A 21,424-nucleotide genomic window follows, 5' to 3' on the forward strand; every position below is an offset into this window, starting at 1 on the left:
TCCTGGGATCGAGCCCCGCATCAGGCTCTCTGCTCAGCAAGGAGCCTGCTTCCCCCTCTCTTTCTCTGCCTACCTCTCTGCCTACTTGTGATCTCTGTCAAATAAATAAATAAAATCTTTAAAAAAAATTGTATTGAAATTAAGCTAAATTCATTTAAAATAAACAAATGTCTGCAGACATTTAGCTAAGACCACTTGCTCAAAGTCTGATACATCAGTAACTAATTTTTCTTCCATCATAACCTGAAATTAGTGGCTAAAGTTGGTGTTTTAGAGTAATGTCTCTGTAGAGCCTGTGTACATAGTATATAGTAAAAAAGAAAACAGAAAGCTTCCTGTCTGGAGCGTTTCACTGTAGGCCCAGCATACATGAAATAGCCTCATTGCTTTGAGAAATCCAGGATAAGTATAGTATTTTTTTTAATTGTGGAAAAATACACATAACATAGAATTTACCATGTTAATCATTTTTAAATATACATTGTGAAACTGATTTCTAGAACTTTGTCATCTTGAAATCTGAAACTAGACCTATTAACAACACTTCTCCCTCCCTTGTCCTGATAACCACGATTCTACTTTGTTTTTATGAATTTCTTACCTCATGTAAGTAGAATCATAAGGATTTGTCTTTATGACTGGCTTATTTCATTTACCATAATATTTCAAATTTTTTTTTTTTTAAAGATTTTATTTATTTGACAGAGAGATCACAAGTATACAGAGAGGCAGGCAGAGAGAGGTAGGGAAGCAGGCTCCCTGCTGAGCAGAGAGCCCGATGTGGGACTCGATCCCAGGACCCTGAGATCATGACCTGAGCCGAAGGCAGCGGCTTAAACCACTGAGCCACCCAGGCGCCCCAATATTTCAAATTTTACCCATGTAACATGTAACCCATGTAGCATGTAACAGGATTTCCTTTTTAAGGTTGAATAGTATTTCACCATATGTATGTTTATTCATCCATTAATTGGTATTTAGGTTGCTTCCACCTCTTTGCTATTGTGAATAAGTTCTGTAAACATGGGGGTACAAATATAATTCTGGCTATTTTTAACTTAAAATATTTTATACTTTAATTTTTATTTATAATATATTTAAGTTATGTGTCAAATGCTGTGTCTCTACTGGAGAAAATTCATTTCATGAATAACTTTATGGTCTGAACCTGTGTATCTTAATAAATTTTTAGCTCCAAGTGCTATACATATTTCGGAAGTTTGCATAGTAGTTTCATAGATGAAAAGAATGGGCCTGTAAACTCTGCTGAAAAAGACTCTGTGATTTGTAAATGTTTAGCTCAAAGAAAAGTAAAATGGTATTTGCCTGTTTTCCGAATTCTTTTTATCACTGTCACCACAAACTCATCTTTTTCTAACATACCTAATCCAAACAGCCTTTGATCAAATGTCCACAATGCTGCTAAACATGTTAAAAACATAATCTTAATATAGTATTAAATGTTACGTACAAAAGTGATTAACCAAAACACACACAGTCGTGTTCAATTGTTGTATGAACATAATGTGTCTGTAGAGTCAATTTAACGATTGTTTTTAGTTGACTTCTTTTGCACGGCTTTATGCTTTTTTTTTTTTCTCTTACCACCTTCTTTGAATCCTGCTGAGAACATAGAGGGATTCCAGTTGCTGGTGACCCAATATACATCTTCCTCATCATTATCCACAAAAGTATACTGAGTTACATGTTTGGGGCTATGGGACTTTGGTGAATAATTGTTAAATGACTTTCTTCTCCAACTGCATTCTTCTGCAAAGCCCTCTTCATCTTCCACACCATTTGTAAGGAAGGACTTCAACTCGCCATCAACTTCTATTTCTTGATCGTTCTCAATAATTCTCTGTGTGTTTGTATTTCTATTATCAATCTTATCTGAAGCTGTAACAGATATGTAGTTGCTTATCCCACTTTCATCGAATGCCAGGGAGGAGAATGAATTAAGGCCCTTGTGGCCCAGTGAACCATATGGTGTATATCCTGTATCATATGAAGAAAATCTCTCAAAAACTGGATATTGACTTGAGGTTGCAAAAAAGGATCTTGTACCTTTGCTTCCACAGGAGCTTCTTGGACTATTTAAAAGGTCCTCAAATGAGTCTTCAAAGAAATGAAATGGAAATGGTTCCCTTTCACCAAAAATTTCTCTAAAGACATCATCTGCCTTACTGAATGTGAAGCCATTGTCAAAAGAATCATCAAAGTGACTTCTGCCTCTGCCATTTAATCCTTCTTGGCCATATTTATCATAAATGTCCCTTTTTTCATTATTTGATAATACCGCATATGCCTCAGCTACTTCTTTGAATTTTCTCTCAGCTTCTTCTTTATTTTCTGGATTTTTATCGGGGTGCCATTTGAGTGCCACTTTACGATAAGCCTTTTTAATGTCCTCAGGTGAAGCATATCTCTGCACTCCTAGAACTTCATAGTAATCCACCATGTTTTAGCAGATTGTAGGGAAGGGGTGTTCTGGGTCTGAGTAACGAGAACCGTAGTTTCCTCTCAGCTCAAGCTCTCCTGGTGGTAGAGTTAGAAGTAGTGACTGCAAATAGGTACATTTTTACATTGAAGACAATGTTACTACTATGGACACTGCTAGGAGACATTAGGACACTGATTATGTGGCAAGCAGAGTTACAAGCTTATGTCAGAGAGGTTTGCATTATGGTGTCATTCTGGGGTTGAGGGTGGGATGAGACCTTCCAAGTAGAGCTAGTCCATAGTCCTACCAGACCATCCTGACCCTCTGGACTATTTCTCCTATAGTCTCATGGAAGCCTCAGACAATGCCTCATAAACTAGAGGGACCTGTTGTTGATGACCACAGCGTGCCCCTTGCATAATATGACCTTTAGGCTACTGAGCCGTAATAACTCATTTCCCAGTTCTTTGTTTTGGTTTTGAAAAATGAAATTGTGAACTAGGTAGAAAAGTATTCAAATAGATGACATTTTTGTTTATTTCAAACAAGAGGCAGTTCAATAGGAAATAAACTTGATTACAGTATAATAAGGACTGTAGGGAGAAGCACAGGATGGATGCTAAGCAGTCCTAAGAGACACCTAGCCCAGACTTGGGCTGTTTCAGAGAAAGCTTCCTGAAGTAGCATTATAGACAAGCTTTCTGCATGCCAATATTGAATGACTTGAGAGGACGGTGTCTATCCACCTCCAAGTTTACTACTTAAAAACATGAAATTACAGATTTTGAAAAGTGTACACTTATATATTCAGTATATAATTACTGAATGCCTGCTTTGAGACACAATTTTAACCACTGATGTTAATAGAAAGAAGAAATTCTGATTTTTACGGTTTACATTATAATGTAATATAAATAATAAAAAAGAAAAATAAAATAATGTGAGATAATGTGATATGTGCTCCCCCTCAAAAAAAAAAAAAATGGTAGCGTGAGTGGGGAAAAGAGTTACATCAGACTGGTTTTCAACTTTCTACAGTATACCAGTCTACATGTATGTATGTATGAATGGCATACATATGATTATATTTGCCTGCTGTTGAAAATAATAACAATAATGGTAATACTGAACATTATTTGAGCACCATCTTTAGGTCAAATACTATACCAAGTGACTTACACACAGTTTCTCATGTTATTGTTAATAGCATTCCAGCAAAATAAATACTTTGTGCCCATAAGAAACCTGAGGCTCTTAGAGATAAATTTGTCTAAGGCTACCTAGCTTATTAGTGAAGAATCTGATATTTGAATTTGAATTTGTCTGATTCTGAATTCTACTCTTTCTACTCTGTTGCATTTCTTGGACCAGGATTTAAGAGTTCAGGTTCTAGACATTCTACAGATATGTGTTAAGAACCTGTGATACAGATAGGAGTTAGAAAATAGAAAATTCTGGGGTGCCTGGGTGGCTCAGTGGGTTAAAGCCTCTGCCTTCGGCTCAGGTCATGATCTCAGGGTCCTGGGATGGAGCCCCGCATCAGGCTCTCTGCTCAGCAGGGAGCCTGCCTCTCCCTCTCTCTGCCTGCCTCTCTGCCTACTTGTGATCTCTCTCTCTGTCAAATAAATAAATAAAATCTTTAAAAAAAGAAAATAGAAAATTCTGCTTTCAAGGAATTTATGTAATTGGAAGAAACACTGAAAAACTAATTTCAATAGAGTGTGAGGCTATGGGGCACCTGGGTGGCTCAGTGGGTTAAAGCCTCTGCCTTCGGCTCGGGTCATGGTCTCAGGGTCCTGGGATGGAGCCCCGCATCAGGCTCTCTGCTCAGCAGGGAGCCTGCCTCTCCCTCTCTCTCTGCCTGCCTCTCTGCCTACTTGTGATCTCTGTCTGTCAAATAAATAAATAAAATCTTTAAAAAAAAAAAAAGAGTGTGAGGCTATTACACAAGGATTTACTTCTCATTATTCCTCCTCCCTTGATGTGTCATCCCTTTTAGCTGCTGTGCCATTTTCTCTAATCTTTTTACAATAAAACTCAAAACATTGTCTCTGGTTGATGATTCTGCTTTCGTCTATCCTATTTTTTTGGCACACTCCAGTCTGGCTTCTACTTTTTTCCTCCCAGTCTTAACTGAGTTATAATTGACATATATGTTTAAGGAGTACAATATACTGATTTGATAAACGCATACATTGTGAAATGATTACCAAAAGAAGTTTAGTTATCATCCATTAGTTCATATAGTTACAATTTTATTCTTGTGATAAGAAACTTTTTTTTTTTTTCCCAAGTAAACTCGGTGCCCAGTGTGGGGCTTGAACTCACAACCCCGAGATCAAGAGTCTCATGCTCTACTGATTGAGCCAGCCAGGCACCCTGGTTTTCTTGTGATAAGAACTTTTAAGATTTTTGTTTTAGCAATTTTCAAATATGCAGTGAAGAATCATTAACTATGGTTGCTATGTGGTACATGACAGCCCCACAACTTGTTACAAGTTTATACTTTTTGACCACCTTTACCCATTTGGGCTTCTGTCTTTTACATTCTGATAAAACTTTTTGTCCGGGTTTCCAGTGACTTCTGTGTTGCCAAATCCAGTAGTCATCCTTTTGGCCTCCTTGTATTTCGCAGCACTTGACACGGAGGAGCCCTTCCCTTTATTAAGACACTTGACTTCCTAAATACCACAGCCCTCTAGTTTTTCCTCCTTTCTCCTGTGCTTTCCCTTCTTATACTAAAATAGTCACTACATTTGATCTACACAGTCTTGGTAGGAAATATCCAGTCCTAAGGCTTTAGATACTACTTATGGGCTCATGAAATCTTAATTTATACATCTAGCCTGTTATTTTACCCACTGGACTTCAGATTGCCTATTTGTACTCTTTTGGAATATCCAATAAGTGTCTCAGTCTTTGCCATTTCATTTAATGGTGCAATCATCCATCCTGTTGTTCAAGCCAAAAAACCTGAGAAACATCTTAATTTCTTTTTTATTCTGCATCTAATTAAAAGGCAGACCGGTTGACTTTTGACCTTCAAAATATATCCCAGGCTAATCACTGGGAAATAAAGTCAAATAACAAATAATCCCTTCCTTCCAAAAGCTTATAATAGACTGGCAAACCAATTAGGAATTAAGCACAGTGTCATAGGTATTAAAACAGAATTAAGCATGGGAGCATTGAGGAGGGGCATTTGCATCAGCATCACCAAGGTTGGGGAATTAGAAGGCTTCCTAGAGGAAGTGATGTTTGAGCTCCTGGAAGCAGGTAGAAGCCATTTTATTTTATTTTATTTTTTTTTTTTTAAAGATTTTATTTATTTATTTGACAGAGAGAGATCACAAGCAGGCAGAGAGGCAGGCAGAGAGAGAGGAGGAAGCAGGCTCCCCGCTGAGCAGAGAGCCCGATGCGGGGCTCGATCCCAGGACTCTGAGATCATGACCTGAGCCGAAGGCAGCGGCTTAACCCACTGAGCCACCCAGGCGCCCCGGTAGAAGCCATTTTAGACAAGAGAACTGTGTTTTCAAAGGTAAATACTGTTACAGTACAGACTAGTTAGCTGGGGTCTTCAAGTGTGGCTGCTGTAATGTTTTTTTGAGGATTACTGGCTGGAGGAATGGACAGGGGCCAGATCCTGAAAGGTGCTAAGCTAGGGTGTGAAGTGCATTCTGAAAGAAAATTCTAGGTTTGTAGTGCTCGTTTGAGAAGCTGGGAAGTTAAAGACAGATCCTGAATTTAAACCTGAGTTAGTTGACGATGCCTTTAAGGACACTGAGGCAAAGGACTACAGGGATCACTGTGGAAATAGTATAGTTACAGAGGATGAATTAAAGAAAGACAGCATCCAAGAAAGGCAGATCAATTAGGGGACATAGTCCAGGTGAACCAAAGAGGGTCTATACTAAGGAAATGGCCCTACTTTGAATGGAATTGGATTTTAGAAATAGGACTCAACATACCAGTTTTGCTACCAACTAATTACATAATTAACGTTTGGGCAAAAAACCCTATTTAGGGACACCTGGGTGGCTCAGTTGGTTAAGCCGCTGCCTTTGGCTCAGGTCATGATCCCAGAGCCCTGGGATCGAGTCCCACATCGGGCTCCTTGCTCAGCAGGGAGCCTGCTTCTCTCTCTGCCTTTGCCTGCCTCTCTGCCTGCTTGTGTGTACTCTCTCTCTCTCTTTCTCTCTCTGGCAAATAAATAAAATCCTTTAAAAAAAAAAAAACAAAAAAAACCTGCTTACTTAAATGTAAGTAAAAGTATTTTTTCTATTTGCGTCCGTTAGACTTAAGCTTATTGTGCTAAGAAGTGGTCTAAAATAGAAGGATTGGGTATTCTGCTTTGTCCTCTTAAGGTAAAAAAAGAGAATTTGTTACCTTTTTACATTTGATCATTTTGTTGCCAAAACAGTACTATAGACAATGTAGTCCAGTGGTAATGGGCTCTACAAATAGATTGTTCAAATTCTAGTTCTTTCTCAGTGATTCTTCATCTTGGGCAAGTTTCTTAACCTTCATGTGTATCTTTTTTTCCTCATCTTTAAATGATCAGTATCGTAATAGCATCTACCTTCAAACATACATGTTTTTTACATGTATAAAGAAGGGGATACTAATACACAGATGTGATTTCAACAGAAAAGTGATAATAGTGGCTGTCTCAAGGAAAGAGTGCAGGGTAACTTGGGGACAAATGTGGGAGGAAAGCTTTTCCCTGTAAATCATTTCTATATCTTTTGAGCTTTGATCCATATGAACATGTTACCCGTTCAAAAATTAGTTAAAAATTTAGAATTGTACTTATTTCACACAGCTATAAAGGATAGTTAATACATGTAGGGTCCTTAGAATACCTTTTGCAATATAATAAACGTTGGCTGTCATCATGATCATTATTATCAGTGATGCAGGGATTTGGAGGTATTAAATACACTGGGCCTCTGCTGTCTGTTGTAATAAGGAAAAATGGAGCTGCATCCTATATTCTGTGAGCTTTGATTAGGACAAAAGTTGGCTGGGGCACCTGGGTGGCTCAGTCGGTTAAGTGTCTGCCTTCCGCTCAGGTCCTGATCCCAGGGGCCTGAGCTCAAGACCAACGTTGTTGGGCTTCCTGCTCAGCAGGGAAGTCTGTTTCTCCCTCTCCCTTTGCCCCTCCCCGTGCTTGTGCGTGTGTGCATGTGTGCGCACTCACTCGTGCTCTCTCTCAAATAAAATCTTTTAAAAAGGTTTGCTTACAGGTGAAGAAAGCTTGGTAGTTATACTAAATTCCTCATTGTATTCCTTTTCTTCATAATACTCCTTCACAGTCAATTCACCAGCACAGTCTTGTATATGGACAACCCAACCCATTATCATCTCCTCCTTCTGCCTTCTCTCCTTTCAAGAAACACAAACGTCAAGGATCAAATAACTAAAAATCAAAGTGGGCCAAAAGCTACTATGTGTTGAGGAAGGTCTTTTTTTTTTTTAAGAGTTTATTTATTTGACAGAGATCACAAGTAGGCAGAGAGTGAGAGGGAAGCAGGCTCCCCACTGAGCAGAGAGCCCAATGCGGGGCTTGATCCCAGGACCCTGAGATCATGACCTGAGCCAAAGGCAGAGGCTTTAACCCACTGAGCCACCCAGGTGCCCCAGGAAGGTCATTTCTATAGGTGTTTGCAAGTAACACTGTAGGGAATCTGATGTTTAGTTGAGGCAGGGGTAGGTCTCAGGATCCCTTTATGCTCTTAAAAACTACTGAGCAGGTGTGCTCAGGTGGCTTAGTTGGTGGGGCAACTGCCTTCAGATCCAGTCTCCCTCTGACCTTCCCCTTCTCATGCTCTCTCTCTCTCTCTCTCTCTCTCTTTCTCTTTCTCATAATATAATAAAGAAATAAAATCTTAAAAAAAAATTACTGAGCACCCTCACATCCCTCCTCCTCCTGAGCTAGAGCTTCCTTCAGTGTGGAGATAGAGCATTTTAGTGCAGTGGTTTCCAATGGCAAGTTGTAATCTTAGTAGGTCACGGTATTAGTTTCCTGAGGCCGCCATAACAAATAACCACAAACTTGGTGGCTGAAAATAACAGAATTCTCTCACAGCTCTGGAGGCCAGAGGTCTGAAATCAAGTGTCAGCAGGGCTGTATGCCTTCCAAAGGCTCTAGGAAAGAATCTGTTCTTTACCTCGTCAGCTTTTGGTGACTGTAGGTGTTCTTTGGCATGTGGCCACATCACTTCAGTCTCTGCCTCCATGGTCCCATTACTTCCTTCTCTTCTGCTTTCTCATCTGTCTGATCTCTCTCTGCATTTCTCTTACAAGAGCGCTTGTCACTGAATTGAGGACATACCCAGGTGATAAAGGATGATCTCATTTCAAGATCCTTAATTACATCTGCAAAGACACCATCTCCAAGTAAATTAACAGGTTCTGGGGATTAAGATGTGAACATATCTTTCAGGGGCAAAACCATCCCAGAAATTGCAGTAATAAAATCATTGTAGTGTACTGAGAAACTTTTTAATGGAGTAGGGCAGGCAAATATAGAAGGAATAGTATTTAGTGAAGTTTTCTTAAAGATTTTATGTACTTATTGGAGTGAGTGGGGGGAGAAGCAGAGAGAGGGGAACAAGCAGACTCCACACTGAGCGTGGAGACCGATGCTGGGCTCCACCCCATGACCCCGAGATCATGACCTGAGCTGAAATCAAGAATCAGACACTTAGCCAACTGAGCCACCCAGGTATCCCTAGTGAAATTTTTATATATATCATATTTATATGTCTGTCTATACTAGGTTCCATGTAAAATATATTTCTCACTGTGAGTCTTGGTTTTAAAAGGTTGAAATCCACTGTCTGCTATAACCGCATTATTTCACAGGTAAAGAAATAATGCAGAGGAATTACGTAACGTCAAGATCATAAATGATAGAATTAGCACTTTACTGTACCATGCTACCTTTAACTCTTTATCTTAGATTGCCTTTCAGAGTGCATACTTATTTTCTTCATTTGTCTCTTTATTTAACTTTTTCTTTTTTTACTTCTTACTATGAAAATTTCAAACATGCAAGTAGATAGAGAAGTATATAATGGACTCCCTTGTACCCATCACCCGGCTTCAGCAGTTACCAACTCCTAACCAGTCTTCTTTTATCCTCTCCCCAATCCATCCCACTCCCATGTTATTTTGAGACAAGTCCCAGATTGTATCACTTCATCAGTAAATATTTCTATATTTAACATATTTAACATAACCACAGGGGCTCCTGGGTGGCTCATTCGGTTAAGCATCTGCCTTTGGCTCAGGTCATGATCCCAGGGTCCTGGGATTGAGCCCCACATGGGGCTCTCTGCTCAGCAAGGAGCCTCTTTCTCCCCATCTCTGCTGTTCCCCATGCTTGTGCATGCACTCCCTCTTCCCCCCCGCCCAAATAAATAAATAAATAAATTTTAAAAATAACATAACCACAACACTATTATCACACCTTAAAGAAGTAAGCATTACTTCCTTAATACCATCAAATATGCAATTATTATCCAGATTTCCAATTTTTTCATAGATGTAGTAAACAGTATGAGTGGATACTTGTTTTACAATTTGTTGCTTGAATCAGAATCCATATAAGGTTTACATATTATAATTGACTGATAATAATTTTTAAGGTTTTTTTAATCTATAAATTCCTCTTTCCATCTCATACCTGCCATAAAATTTATGTGGAAGAAACAGGTTTGTCCTGTAGTGTTTCCCACATCAGGACTTGGTTGATGAATCCCTGTGTTGTCCTCTAGCAAGTTCCTCTGCCCTCTGTATTTCTGTAAATCCCTTGCCTCATCTTTGTTAAGCTTTCAATGTATGTAGACTGGGCATAGTCCCCAATATGTATTCTGTACATTTCTAAATCTAGATGCCAGGAAATACTTGTTTTTCTTTTTTCCCATTTTTCATTATTCTTTTTTTTTTTTTTAAACATTTTATTTATTTATTTATTTGAGAGAAGAGAGAGACAGTGAGAGAGAGCATGAGCAAGGAGAAGGTCAGAGGGAGAAGCAGACTCCCCTTGGAGCTGGGAGCCTGATGTGGGACTCGATCCCGGGACTCCAGGATCATGACCTGAGCTGAAGGCAGTCGCTTAACCAACTGAGCCACCCAGGCGCCCCCATTTTTCATTATTCTTAACTGTATTTTCATGCTGCCTAGAAACCTTTACCATTTTGTCTTTTTAATCATCCAAGAAGCTATAATTTTTTTCAATAATCCTCTGTAAATTTAGCATTTAAGGCTCCTAACTCACTAAATGTGTACTCCTCATTCATACCACATAGTACCAACAAAAACCTTTAACTTGATCCAGACATCACCTTTTCCTGTTGTAGCAATTGTATGTTCATGAGGAGATTATATAGTAGTTTGTGTTGTTGAGATCAACAGAGAAGACCTACTAATCAACAGGGTGGAGGGATAAGAGCAAAGATTTTGGAGTTTAATAAACCTAGGTTTGGGGGTGCCTGGGTGGCTCAGTCAGTTAAGCGTCTGCCTTCAGCCCAGGTCATGATCTCCAGGTCCTGGCATCAAGCCCCGCATAAGGGTCCCTGCTGGGTGGGGAGTCTGCTTCTCCCTCTGCCCCTGCCCCTGCTGGTGCACTGGCCCACATGCTCTCTCTTTCTCTCTCAAATAATACCTAAACCAAAAAAACCTAGGTTTGAATTTCAGCTTCCCCAGTGATGTGTAACATGGCACAGAATACTACTTTGAGTCCAATTCCTTGTTTGTAAAAAAGCAATGATGATGGCAGTTAAAATCTTTAATTCTGTAATTTGGTATACATACAAAGCCTTTAATGGTCTGATCCTTACCTTTATAATCTTTTCATCTTTCTCCAGCAACATTGACCTGAACCTCTCTTTTCCCCCTGGACACACACACACACACACAAGGGCCTTCTATGACTTCTCTCTTGTAATCTCATTTATAACACCTTCCAGACCCATTTCTCTTTCAACTGACTGATTTTTTTTTTTAAGCTTTTATCTTTAGACAAACCATAAGAGACTCTTAATCTCACAAAACAAACTGAGGGTCGCCAGAGGAAGGGGGCTAGGGAGAGGGTGGTGGGGTTTATGGATGTTGGGGAAGGTATGTGCAATGAAGTGTGTAAACCTGCTGATTCACAGACCTGTACCCCTGGGGCTAATAATACATTATATGTTAATTAAAAAATTAAAAATTATTTTAAAAAAAGATTTTATCTTTAAGTAATCTCTACACCCAATATGGGGCTCTTACTTACAACCAGGAGATCAAATCGCGTGCTCTACCAATGGAGCCACCCAGGTGCCCTTCACTTGACTAATTCTTACTCAGAGTAGGCATCCCCTGCTTCTGCCGTCCCACACCAACACCTTTTGTGTGCTTCTCTGTGTTCCCCAGAGCACTGTGTGCCTATCTTTGTCTTTGTACCCATCCCACAACATTGTATTAGTCTCTGTGCTCTCAGAAAAGCTTGTGAATGACTCCACCATGGTGTTCGCCATATAGTGTTTCAGTGTGGTTTTATCTCACGTCCACTAGACTGTATATTCTTTAAAGACCACAGTCCTCATTCTTTTTTTTTTTTTTAAAGATTTTATTTATTTATTTGACAGAGAGAGAGCACAAGCAGGTAGACAGGCAGAGAGAGAGAGAGAGAGGGAAGCAGGCTCCCTGCTGAGCAGAGAGCCCGATGCGGGACTCGATCCCAGGACCCTGAGATCATGACCTGAGCCGAAGGCAGCGGCTTAACCCACTGAGCCACCCAGGCGCCCCACAGTCCTCATTCTTAACGTTTTTTTCTACCATGTGTTCTATCACATGCTTAAATCTTGTTGAATAAATGCTAATAATAGTGTTTGTCGTATACCAGGATTAAACATTTTTCATACATGATTTAATCTAGCTCTAACATTTCCGAGGTTAAATGAGAGAACATGTGTATATTTTCTCATACTTCACATATTCTAAATAAAAATGTTAATTCTCTTTTTCTGAATTTTAGGACACAGCTTCATAACTACCTCTGTGAAATACCCCTACCCCTTCCTTGCTTTTGTTTGTTGCCTTTTTTTTCCCCATAGCCCTTTGTTCATACCATAGTCATACTCTGGGTGTATGTACCTTTGTTATACTGCAGTAGACTGAAGTTGCTAAGGGTAAAAATTACCTCATTTCTGTATTCCTAGGGCCCAGCACAGTCCTTGACTGGTACAGAGGAAGGGCCATATAAATGTTGAAGGAGAGAGATAAATGTATACATATAGTGAGGACTTTCTAGATTATTGTTCCATTTCGTTTTATTTTTCCTTCAGGATGCATGTCGTGTTCTCAGCGAAGGTACTCCCTCCAGCCCATCCCAGAGAGGAGAATTCCAAACCGATACTTGGGCCAGCCCAGCCCCTTTACACACCCACACCTCCTCAGACCAGGTAAGCCCTTTAAACTGTTAATAACTGTCTCTCTCTTTAGATGCTTCCCTTAGAACTATGCTATCCAATAGAATTTGTGTGTGTGATGTAAATGTTCTAGATCTGTGCTGCCCAGTACAGTATCTACCAGCCACAAGTGGTTATTGCATACTTAAAATGTTGCTAATGTAACTGAAGAACTTAATGCTTTATTTTACCTTTATTTTAGTTAATTTTAGACTTAAAGAGGCACATGTGGCTGCTGGTACTATGTTGATGGCACTATCTAATAAATACAATAAGCCTTAAAATTCAGAATTACCAGTGAAAAGTATGTATTTCGGGATATTTTAAAAGAAAAGTTACATTACTTTCTAAGACATAGTTGCTAGATCAAGTGATTAATTCCCTGTGAGCTGCTATGTTAAAGACATTTTAGAAAACATTTTTCTGGGGCACCCAGCTGGCTCAGTCTGTGGAGCATTAGACTTTTGATCTCAGCATTTATGAGTTCAAGCCCCATGTTGGACATGGAGCCTACTTTTTAAAAAAGAAAGAAAGAAAGAAAGAAAACGTGTTTTTTTTGAGAGTACTAAGTGGTCATTTCATTTAACAAAAATGTTGCTAAGTAGATTACACTACATTTCCACATTTGATTTTCACAGCTTTGAGAAGTGATAACAATGATTAAAAGGCAGTTAAAAGGTGAACTGTGTAGCTTTGCGCAGTGGCAGTATCATAGCCAATAAGGTTTATCCAAGGCGCGATTATTGCTAATTAAAAGGTGATCTGTGGGGAGTGAAACCATCCCAAAGAGGTAGGTAGGGCAAAACCAAATGCTTTGTAGAAAAAGCAGTCAGATTTTCAAGGGAAATTAATTGTTGCTTCTGCCATGCGAAGTTAAATCTGTATTTGCTATGTAAGTATATAGACTAATAATCTAAATTGCCTTTAGAAATGTTCCTCTTTCGCTGTCTGTACTCAGTGAATGATACCAGTGTGTCTCTCAGTGAGGGCTTCCTTTTGCTGATTCTTCCTCAGACTGGAATTTCTGCTGGGAAATCGGCTGAGACTCAGGAAATGCAGCTCACCACTGAAATACACAAGAAATCAGAGTTTTTCAAAGCTGTAAGGTAAGCTTACTTGCATTCCAGTTAGTATTAAGTATTTCTCTAACCTATCAACCTACCTGTAGTCTCATTAAAAAAAAAAAAAAGTAGAATTGACATTGAGTTTTACCAGCTTTGAAAATTACTGATTTCTCGTGGTGAGATATTTTTACATGGTGAGCTGCGTTTTCTAGGCCTTGAAACTAGTAATCATATGGTCAAGATAATGGCCCCTGTATCTAAACTGTTTGCTGTGTATGTTATGTGCGTGATAACTGTATAAAAGATGATTGTAAATAAATACACACACATATATTCATAAATGTATTATGTTCATATCAGATATGGGAGGAAAAGAGATGTCTGTCGTAATTTTTACTCTTCTGGACGTAGGGTTTTAGACATTGGACTAAGAAGGAATAGAAGTAGATGGAATTTTAAAACAGAATCATCAGTGTTAAACCAGGTATACAGTCCAAAGTATTAATCGCTTGTCTTTCTCTATGTAGACATGGAAGTGTTAAAATGATTGTGGTGTGGAGAAAGAGTAAATTGTTGAGAAAAAATAAAAGGCATATAATATATATTTTTAAAATTTCTTTCACAGAGGTAGTCAGTCTGTTAGTTTTGAGTATAAAATTATATCATCTCTTACTTGGTTTGCTTCAGAAAGTTTCATGTTTGGCCTATTTTCCCAGTGCTTGTAAGTACTTAAAACTTCTGGAACATATCTCAATCCTTTCTCTAATTATTATACAAGGCCCATATATATTAGCAGAAGTGTTAGAGAATATAGGTAAAAATATTTAAAAAAAAAAATCACTTAAAATTCCACCATTCATAGAAAACCACTAGTAAGGTTTTGGTGTATGTATCTTTCTGGACTTATTTGATCAGTATACAAAGTACACAAATGTGTATACACATTTGTATACTGATCAATTATTTCTTAAAAATAAATTCTTAGAAATGAAATTACTGGGTCAGCTCTTTCTGAATTTGGGGGAGCTGTTTCCTTTGGATTTTTCCTGGCCATATCCACCCAAGTTTCCTGAAGCAAAAGTAACCTGGAAAATATTCAGCAAAATGGCTCAGATAAAGGAATTCTGTTCTAGGTGTGCTACTACTGCTTGAGATGGAAATAAAAAATCAGACTGACTTTCCCAGGTCTCCTAGTGATTTCTAAAACTTACTTCCTTAAATTATGTATGTGTGAATTTACTTATTTATTTATTTATTTGCAGATAAAATATGTTTATTGGATTCCTTTGTTGTTGTTTTTTTTTGTAACATTTATTTTTTTTATTTTTTATAAACATATAATATATTTTTATCCCCAGGGGTACAGGTCTGTGAATCGCCAGGTTTACACACTTCACAGCACTCACCATAGCACATACCCTCCCCAGTGTCCATAACCCCACCCTCCCAACCCCCCTCCCCCCATCAACCCTCAGTTTGTTTTTGTGAGATTAAGAGTCACTTATGGTTTGTCTCCCTCCCAATCCCATCTTGTTTCATTTATTCTTCTCGTACCCCCTTAACCCCCCATGTTGCATCTCCTCTCCCTCATATCAGGGATATCATATGATAGTTGTCTTTCTCCGATTGACTTATTTCACTAAGCATGATACCCTCTAGTTCCATCCACGTTGTCGCAAATGGCAAGATTTCATTTCTTTTGATGGCTGCATAGTATTCCATTGTGTATATATACCACATCTTCTTTATCCATTCATCTGTTGATGGATATCTAGGTTCTTTCCATAGTTTGGCTTACTTATTTATTTTTGAGTAATCTCTAGGTCCAACATGGGGCTTGAACTTGCGACCCAAGATCAAGAGTCACATGCTTTACTGCCTGATCCAGCCAGGCACCCCCAATTTCTTTTTTTACATTGCCGTCCCAGTGTTGAGGACTAAGTTTGTAGAGACAGAAAATATAATTTCATCCTCCTGATCACTAATATGCCTGCCACTTATCACCCAAGCAGGGAAAAAGTGATTCTATGCAGGAAGGTAAGTGGCATTCTGAGCTATATGATGTTATAAACTGTGAATCTACTTTTTATAGTATCTGTGCAGATAAATAGTTACATAGTTCCCAGACATTGCCACAGGAGTAATGCTGTCATCAGGAGAACAGCAAGGTGTTCAACTCACATAAGCACTGCAATTTATCAGACAATAGGAAGAATTACTGCCTAATAAAGCATTATTTCCAAGAACCTGTATTTCTAACATTGTTACATTCTTGGGCACAATTAATCTTGCAATATGTGATATAGTTCGTAGCTCTTTAAGAAAGGGCTGTTCAGGGGCACCTGGGTGGCTCAGTGGGTTAAAGCCTCTGCCTTCTGCTCAAGTCATGATTTCAGGGTCCTGGGATCAAGCCCCGCATAGGGCTCTCTGCTTAGCAGGGAGCCTGCCTCTCCCTCTCTCTCTGCCTGCCTCTCTGCCTACTTGTGATCTCTGTCTGTCATATAAATAAATAAAATCTTTAAAAAAAAAAGAAAGAAAGAAAGTGCTGTTCAGAGAGTTGGGCTTGTCAGAATGACTTGTCCAACATACCCAGAACCACTTGGTTTTCAACTACAATAGTGAACAGATTCATCGGGAAGTATTGAAGATACAGCTGTGTGGCCCACAATTTGAGGGAATGCTTTTACCACTTACCTCTTTGTCCCTTATCATCAGATATAACAGCTGAGGCTGTATAGTTACTGTCAAGTATAATATTTAAAATGATGGAAAGGTTGGTTCTAGACTGGGTGCTAGATAGTAATTCCTGAATCTTCTTCCTTAGAAGTGTCAGAACCAATTAGTTCTCCATCTTTCCGTCATAGTTTGTTGTAGTTATACCTTGAGCAAGGGGTATATTTTTTTTAAGTTTAGTTAAAATGCTTGACTTCAATATCTAAAGATCAAGATTTCTTTTGGCGCTGTACGATTTTTACACTATTTAAAAGATTAAAGTTTATGTCCAAGAAATCACAAATTCCAGGTAGTCTGAATCTGCCTGGACCACCGGTTGAGCTTTTTCAAAACATACATACATGTCATGATCCTATAGACTTACTGAATCAAAATCTCAAGGAAAGGGCTTTTTTTTTTTTTAAGGTTTTATTAATTTATTTGACAGACATAGCAAGAGAGGGAACACAAGCAGGGGAACTGGGAGAGGGAGAAGCAGGCTTCCCGCTGAGCAGGGAGCCTGTTCTGGGGCTCAATCCCAGGACCCTGGGATCATGATCCGAGCCAAAGGCAGATTCTTAACGGTGAGCCACCCAGGTGCCCCAAGTAATACATTTTCTTTTCTCACTTCCTGTGTATCTATGGAATTTTAAAAATAATCCCATATTTGTATTAGTTGTGCATATTTTCCTCTTCATTTTCTCAAGTAGATTTTAATCCAGAATAAAGACTGAAGTGGTTTCATGTATAAATTGACAGGCGAATAAACCTGTATATTTAACCTGTATGTATGGGGTTTGTTGATTACTCATTTCAGTTACCATTATATGATAATTAGCTTATAGAAATTCCATAAACTGCCATCTAGTGCAGAATTATAGAGTATTTCTCTGTTTTTTAATGCTGGGAGAAAAAATAATTTGAGATATAATGATTTTCCTGTGTTTTAAATACTGATATATTAGAAGTAAATAACTTCTATTTCTCTTTAACCTTTGTGTATATTTCCCATTCATATTGAGAAATTTTCTGAAGTAAGATCAGCAGTAATCTGCTGTAGACAAGAATCAGGAATCTTACAAAGAACTGAATAATAAGCTTCTGAATTGCTTGAGACTCATTCTTATTGTGAGAGAAAGCCAAAGACTTTCAGGGCTTCTATGTAAATAATTACTTTGATAGGGATAGTGGCTATCCATGTAAATTTTATTCTTTCAGTGTCCTTCCTTGCTTTTTTTTTTTTTCCCCCTCCCTGGCTTTTGATTACCAGAAGGACAACGTCTTTAAGCATAATTCTTTATGGTGATAATAATTGTATCTAATATTTATATAGTGCTTACTGTTCTAAGTATTTTAACTTATTTAATCCTCTTACAACTTTGAGAAGTAATTGCTATTATTATATCCATTTGACAAAGGAGAAAACTGAAACCATAAAACAGTTTGGTAGCTCTCCCCAAGTCATTCAGTAAGTTGTTGAGCCAGGATTCCAACTCAGAAAGTCTGACTGAGTCCACGCCTAACCACAAAATACGAAACAGTTGTGCTGGAGAATACTATCTGGAACTTCTAAAAAGCCTTTTTTTTGTCATAAGATTTTTAATAAGAAATTCACCTGAGGGAATTCTTAGTATAAAAGGTTATTTCAAGTTTAGAGAGTAGTATACTTTTTTTTTTTTTAAGATTTTATTTATCTATTTGACAGACAGAGATCACAAGTAGGCAGAGAGGCAGTCAGAGAGAGGGAGGAGGAAGCAGGCTCCCCACGGAGAGAGCCTAATCCCAGGGCCCCGAATCATGACCTGAGCTGAAGGCAGAGGTTTTAACCCACTGAGCCACCCAGGCTCCCCTAGAGTAGTATACTTTTTTAAATGTGAAATTTACATATCATGAATTGCATAGATCTCAAATTTACAATCATAAAGAGGAATTCAGTGAGTTTTGACAAAGGTAGATGCCAGTATACCTCACACACCTCAGTCAAGACATATAGAACCTTTTCATCACCCCAAAAAGTCGTCTTGCTCCAGTCAGTCCCCACTCTTTCCCTAACCATTGCTCCAGTTTCTGTCTACATGGATTGTTTAGGTTCTTCTTGCGATCATACAGTATGTACTCTTTCTGTCAAGCTTGTTTCGCTCAATATATGCAAATAAAATCTTTTCAGAGTACTTTTTTTTATTGTTTCTTTGGTTGTTTCATTTTTTCAGAGAGGGTCTGTGTTTTACTTTATAAAGGAAACATTAACCTTTTTTTTAACCCCTGTTCTCCAGCTAGATAGTAATAGATCAGTTTATAAACTGCTTTCTTTTTTTTTTTTTTTTTAAGATTTTATTTATTTATTTGACAGAGAGAGAGCACAAGCAGGTAGACAGGCAGGCAGAGAGAGAGAGGAGAAAGCAGGCTCCCTGCCAAGCAGAGAGGCTGATGCGGGACTCGATCCCAGGACCCCGAGATCATGACCTGAACCGAAGGCAGAGGCTTAACCCACTTAGCCATCCAGGCGCCCCTATAAACTGCTTTCTTGTAGATAATAAAAACTACCTAATATTAAAGAATTCATTTTAAGAACTCTGGTTGAAGATCAGACCATGTTAAAATCCTAATCTAGTTATTTTTTTTAGGAAATAATTAAAATACATACCTAGGTTGTAGCAAAGACTTGCATCTTTCCATCTATTTTTAGTCTTTGTAAAACTTTCCTCTTTGGGTTTTCTGCTTGGCTGATTAAATATGAAGAACATTTTTCTTACTCTCTTGAGAGATCCAATCCCGAATATCCTGGAAGAGCTTTTCCTCTTAGCTGTAGAGTCTCAGTTGATTGTGAGACTTTGCTGTTTGCAGAATCCAGATTGTGACATGGAAGCATTTGATTGGTAAAGAAGCTTGTTAGAATAGCCCCTCTATCCTTGATTCCACATGATAAAATACTTTGTTCTTTACTGCATTACAATGTCACAAAGTTACGAATCGGCATTCTTATTCATATACTGTTTTATCGGAAGAAATTCAGGCCAGACTGACCATTACAATGGTTAGTTTTATGATCAAAGGCCATAACAACTGCCAGGTTTACCTGTAGGGTTAAGGTTCATTACTTTATCACACCTTTTTTATTTCCTCCTTCAAGTGATAAGAAAAGATGTCTTTTTTCTTGACCAAAGAAAATTTTTTGTCATGACCAAAGAGTTCTTTGTTACTTTGAGATTTTAGAAGTTTGGAAGCATTTAGTTAATGATCACTCCATAGTGTTGATGATTCATTAGCTTAGGAAAATGTAGCCAGTGTTTTAAATGTTTCTCATGTAGTCAGTTGTATGAAATTGGATTCAGGAAGAAGAGGAATATCTTTTTTTTTTTTTTAAGATTTTATTTATTTGAGGGGCACTTGGGTGGCTCAGTGGGTTGAAGCCCCTGCCTTCAGCTCTGGTCGTCATCCCAGGATCCTGGGATCGAGCCCCGCATCGGGCTCTCTGCTCAGCAGGGAGCCTGCTTCCTCCTCTCTCTCTCTGCCTACTTGTGATCTGTCTGTCAAATAAATAAAATCTTTAATAAAAAAAAAAGATTTTATTTATTTGACAGAGGGACAGCCAGAGAGGGAACACAAGCAGGAGGAGTGGGAGAGGGAGAAGCTCCTGCAGAACTGGGAGCACTATGTGGGGCTCAACCCAGGGGTCAGACACTTGACAACTGAGCCACCAGGGCGCCTAGGAGAGGAATATCTTGAAGGGAGTAAGAGTTTTCCAATCCTGTTTTGATTTTCAAATAATTGTATCTTTTTTCAGAAGTTACTTTCCAGTATACCTCTGTATATGCTTTTTTATTAACGAGTACAGAAGAGAACACATAGATTAAAGTCACTAAAATTGCAAATTTCCTTATTTCTCAAAATTAAAAAAAAAGAATTGATTTCTAATTTAGTTTCATTATGTGGACTATAGAGAGGAAGGAGAAGACAAAAAGGAAAGGTTGGATGAGCTACAAATTATAACCAGTCTCTGCTTTTATAAAAGTATTTACTACTTGGGTACATTGGGAAATGTCCAGTGTTGGGTAACAGTGAGAGACTTAACATGAATAATTAGCAGAGAGATAAATAGTTAAGCTTTTCCTGGGCTCTGGTACAAAGTTCAGTATTATGCCCACAAGCCCTAGAGGACTCTTAGCCAGCTCAATTTGGGGGCGGGGGGTGGGGGTGGGCGAGAAATGCAGTGCAAACTCTTCCAGAACTGACTCTGTTGGCTTACTTATCTTTTATTTGTTACCAACTTCATCAATAAAAGTATCTTTTTTTCCCTTGTAGATAAATAAAAATATTTTATTAATGGAACGCAATCTGTAGAGTTTGCTGGAGAGACAAATTATACAGAGGTAAAACAACTAGGCTGTTCCAAGGCAATCATAAATAACTGAGTTACATGTACTGAACATGAGTACTAAGAACAATTCAGAGGTCTTTGACCCAGAAATGTCTGTCCTGGGACTATCCCATAGAACTAAAAGCACCAGTACATAAGCATAAAAGTACCAGGAAATAAGTACAAAGATGTTTATTATTACAGTGAAAAGCTGAAAATAGCATACATGCCCACCAGTATAGAAATGGACCAATAAGTTATGCTAGATCACCCAAAAAAATAGATGGAGACATCAAACAGAATGAATTGAAACTATGCAAGATGACTTGGTGGGAAGGATTTCTGTCAGGTGTCACTGTGGTAGAAAAGCAAGATATAGAAGAATGTAGTA

General features: G+C 38.4%; 2 protein-coding genes and 1 pseudogene across 7 annotated transcripts in view; 2 read left to right on the top strand and 1 right to left on the bottom strand.

Annotated features, from left to right (window-relative positions):
* The window catches only part of XPNPEP3 (X-prolyl aminopeptidase 3), an 82,285-nt gene that overhangs the window by 5,849 nt on the left and 55,012 nt on the right, over positions 1–21,424 (top strand). Inside the window, exons 2-3 of one of the 4 annotated variants that reach the window (XM_047741896.1) lie at positions 12,778–12,894; positions 13,915–14,006. Coding sequence is in view for 1 of the 4 variants with exons in the window: in XM_047741894.1 (XP_047597850.1) it covers positions 12,778–12,894 (117 nt within the window). In the remaining 3 variants the exon portion in view is untranslated. Of the gene's footprint in view, positions 1–12,773; positions 12,895–13,657; positions 14,007–21,424 lie in introns of those variants that run through there. The other 3 variants (XM_047741897.1, XM_047741894.1, XM_047741895.1) reach the window with 3 other exon arrangements.
* Positions 873–19,555, bottom strand: DNAJB7 (DnaJ heat shock protein family (Hsp40) member B7). 3 transcript variants are annotated; one of them, XM_047741902.1, is made up of 4 exons: positions 19,430–19,555; positions 8,614–8,821; positions 7,688–7,828; positions 873–2,563 (listed from the first exon to the last, which is right to left on the bottom strand). In XM_047741902.1, exon 4 carries the CDS (start codon positions 2,459–2,461, stop codon positions 1,544–1,546), a length of 918 nt encoding a protein of 305 aa, XP_047597858.1. In that variant the 5' UTR covers positions 2,462–2,563; positions 7,688–7,828; positions 8,614–8,821; positions 19,430–19,555; the 3' UTR covers positions 873–1,543. The 3 variants fall into 3 exon arrangements, with proteins under 3 accessions (XP_047597858.1, XP_047597857.1, XP_047597859.1); XM_047741901.1 differs by lacking the exon at positions 7,688–7,828; XM_047741903.1 differs by lacking the exons at positions 7,688–7,828; positions 8,614–8,821 and having other exon boundaries at positions 19,430–19,550.
* Positions 13,590–13,773, top strand: LOC125108048 (uncharacterized; annotated as a pseudogene).

The sequence above is a fragment of the Lutra lutra genome, chromosome 8 (assembly GCF_902655055.1).
Source record: "Lutra lutra chromosome 8, mLutLut1.2, whole genome shotgun sequence".
NCBI classification, from domain to species: domain Eukaryota; kingdom Metazoa; phylum Chordata; class Mammalia; order Carnivora; family Mustelidae; genus Lutra; species Lutra lutra.

What these genes read in the sequence shown, in the direction of transcription:
- DNAJB7 (XM_047741901.1), bottom strand. Translation starts at nt 2,461, where the DNA reads ATGGTGGATTACTATGAAGTTCTAGGAGTGCAGAGATATGCTTCACCT.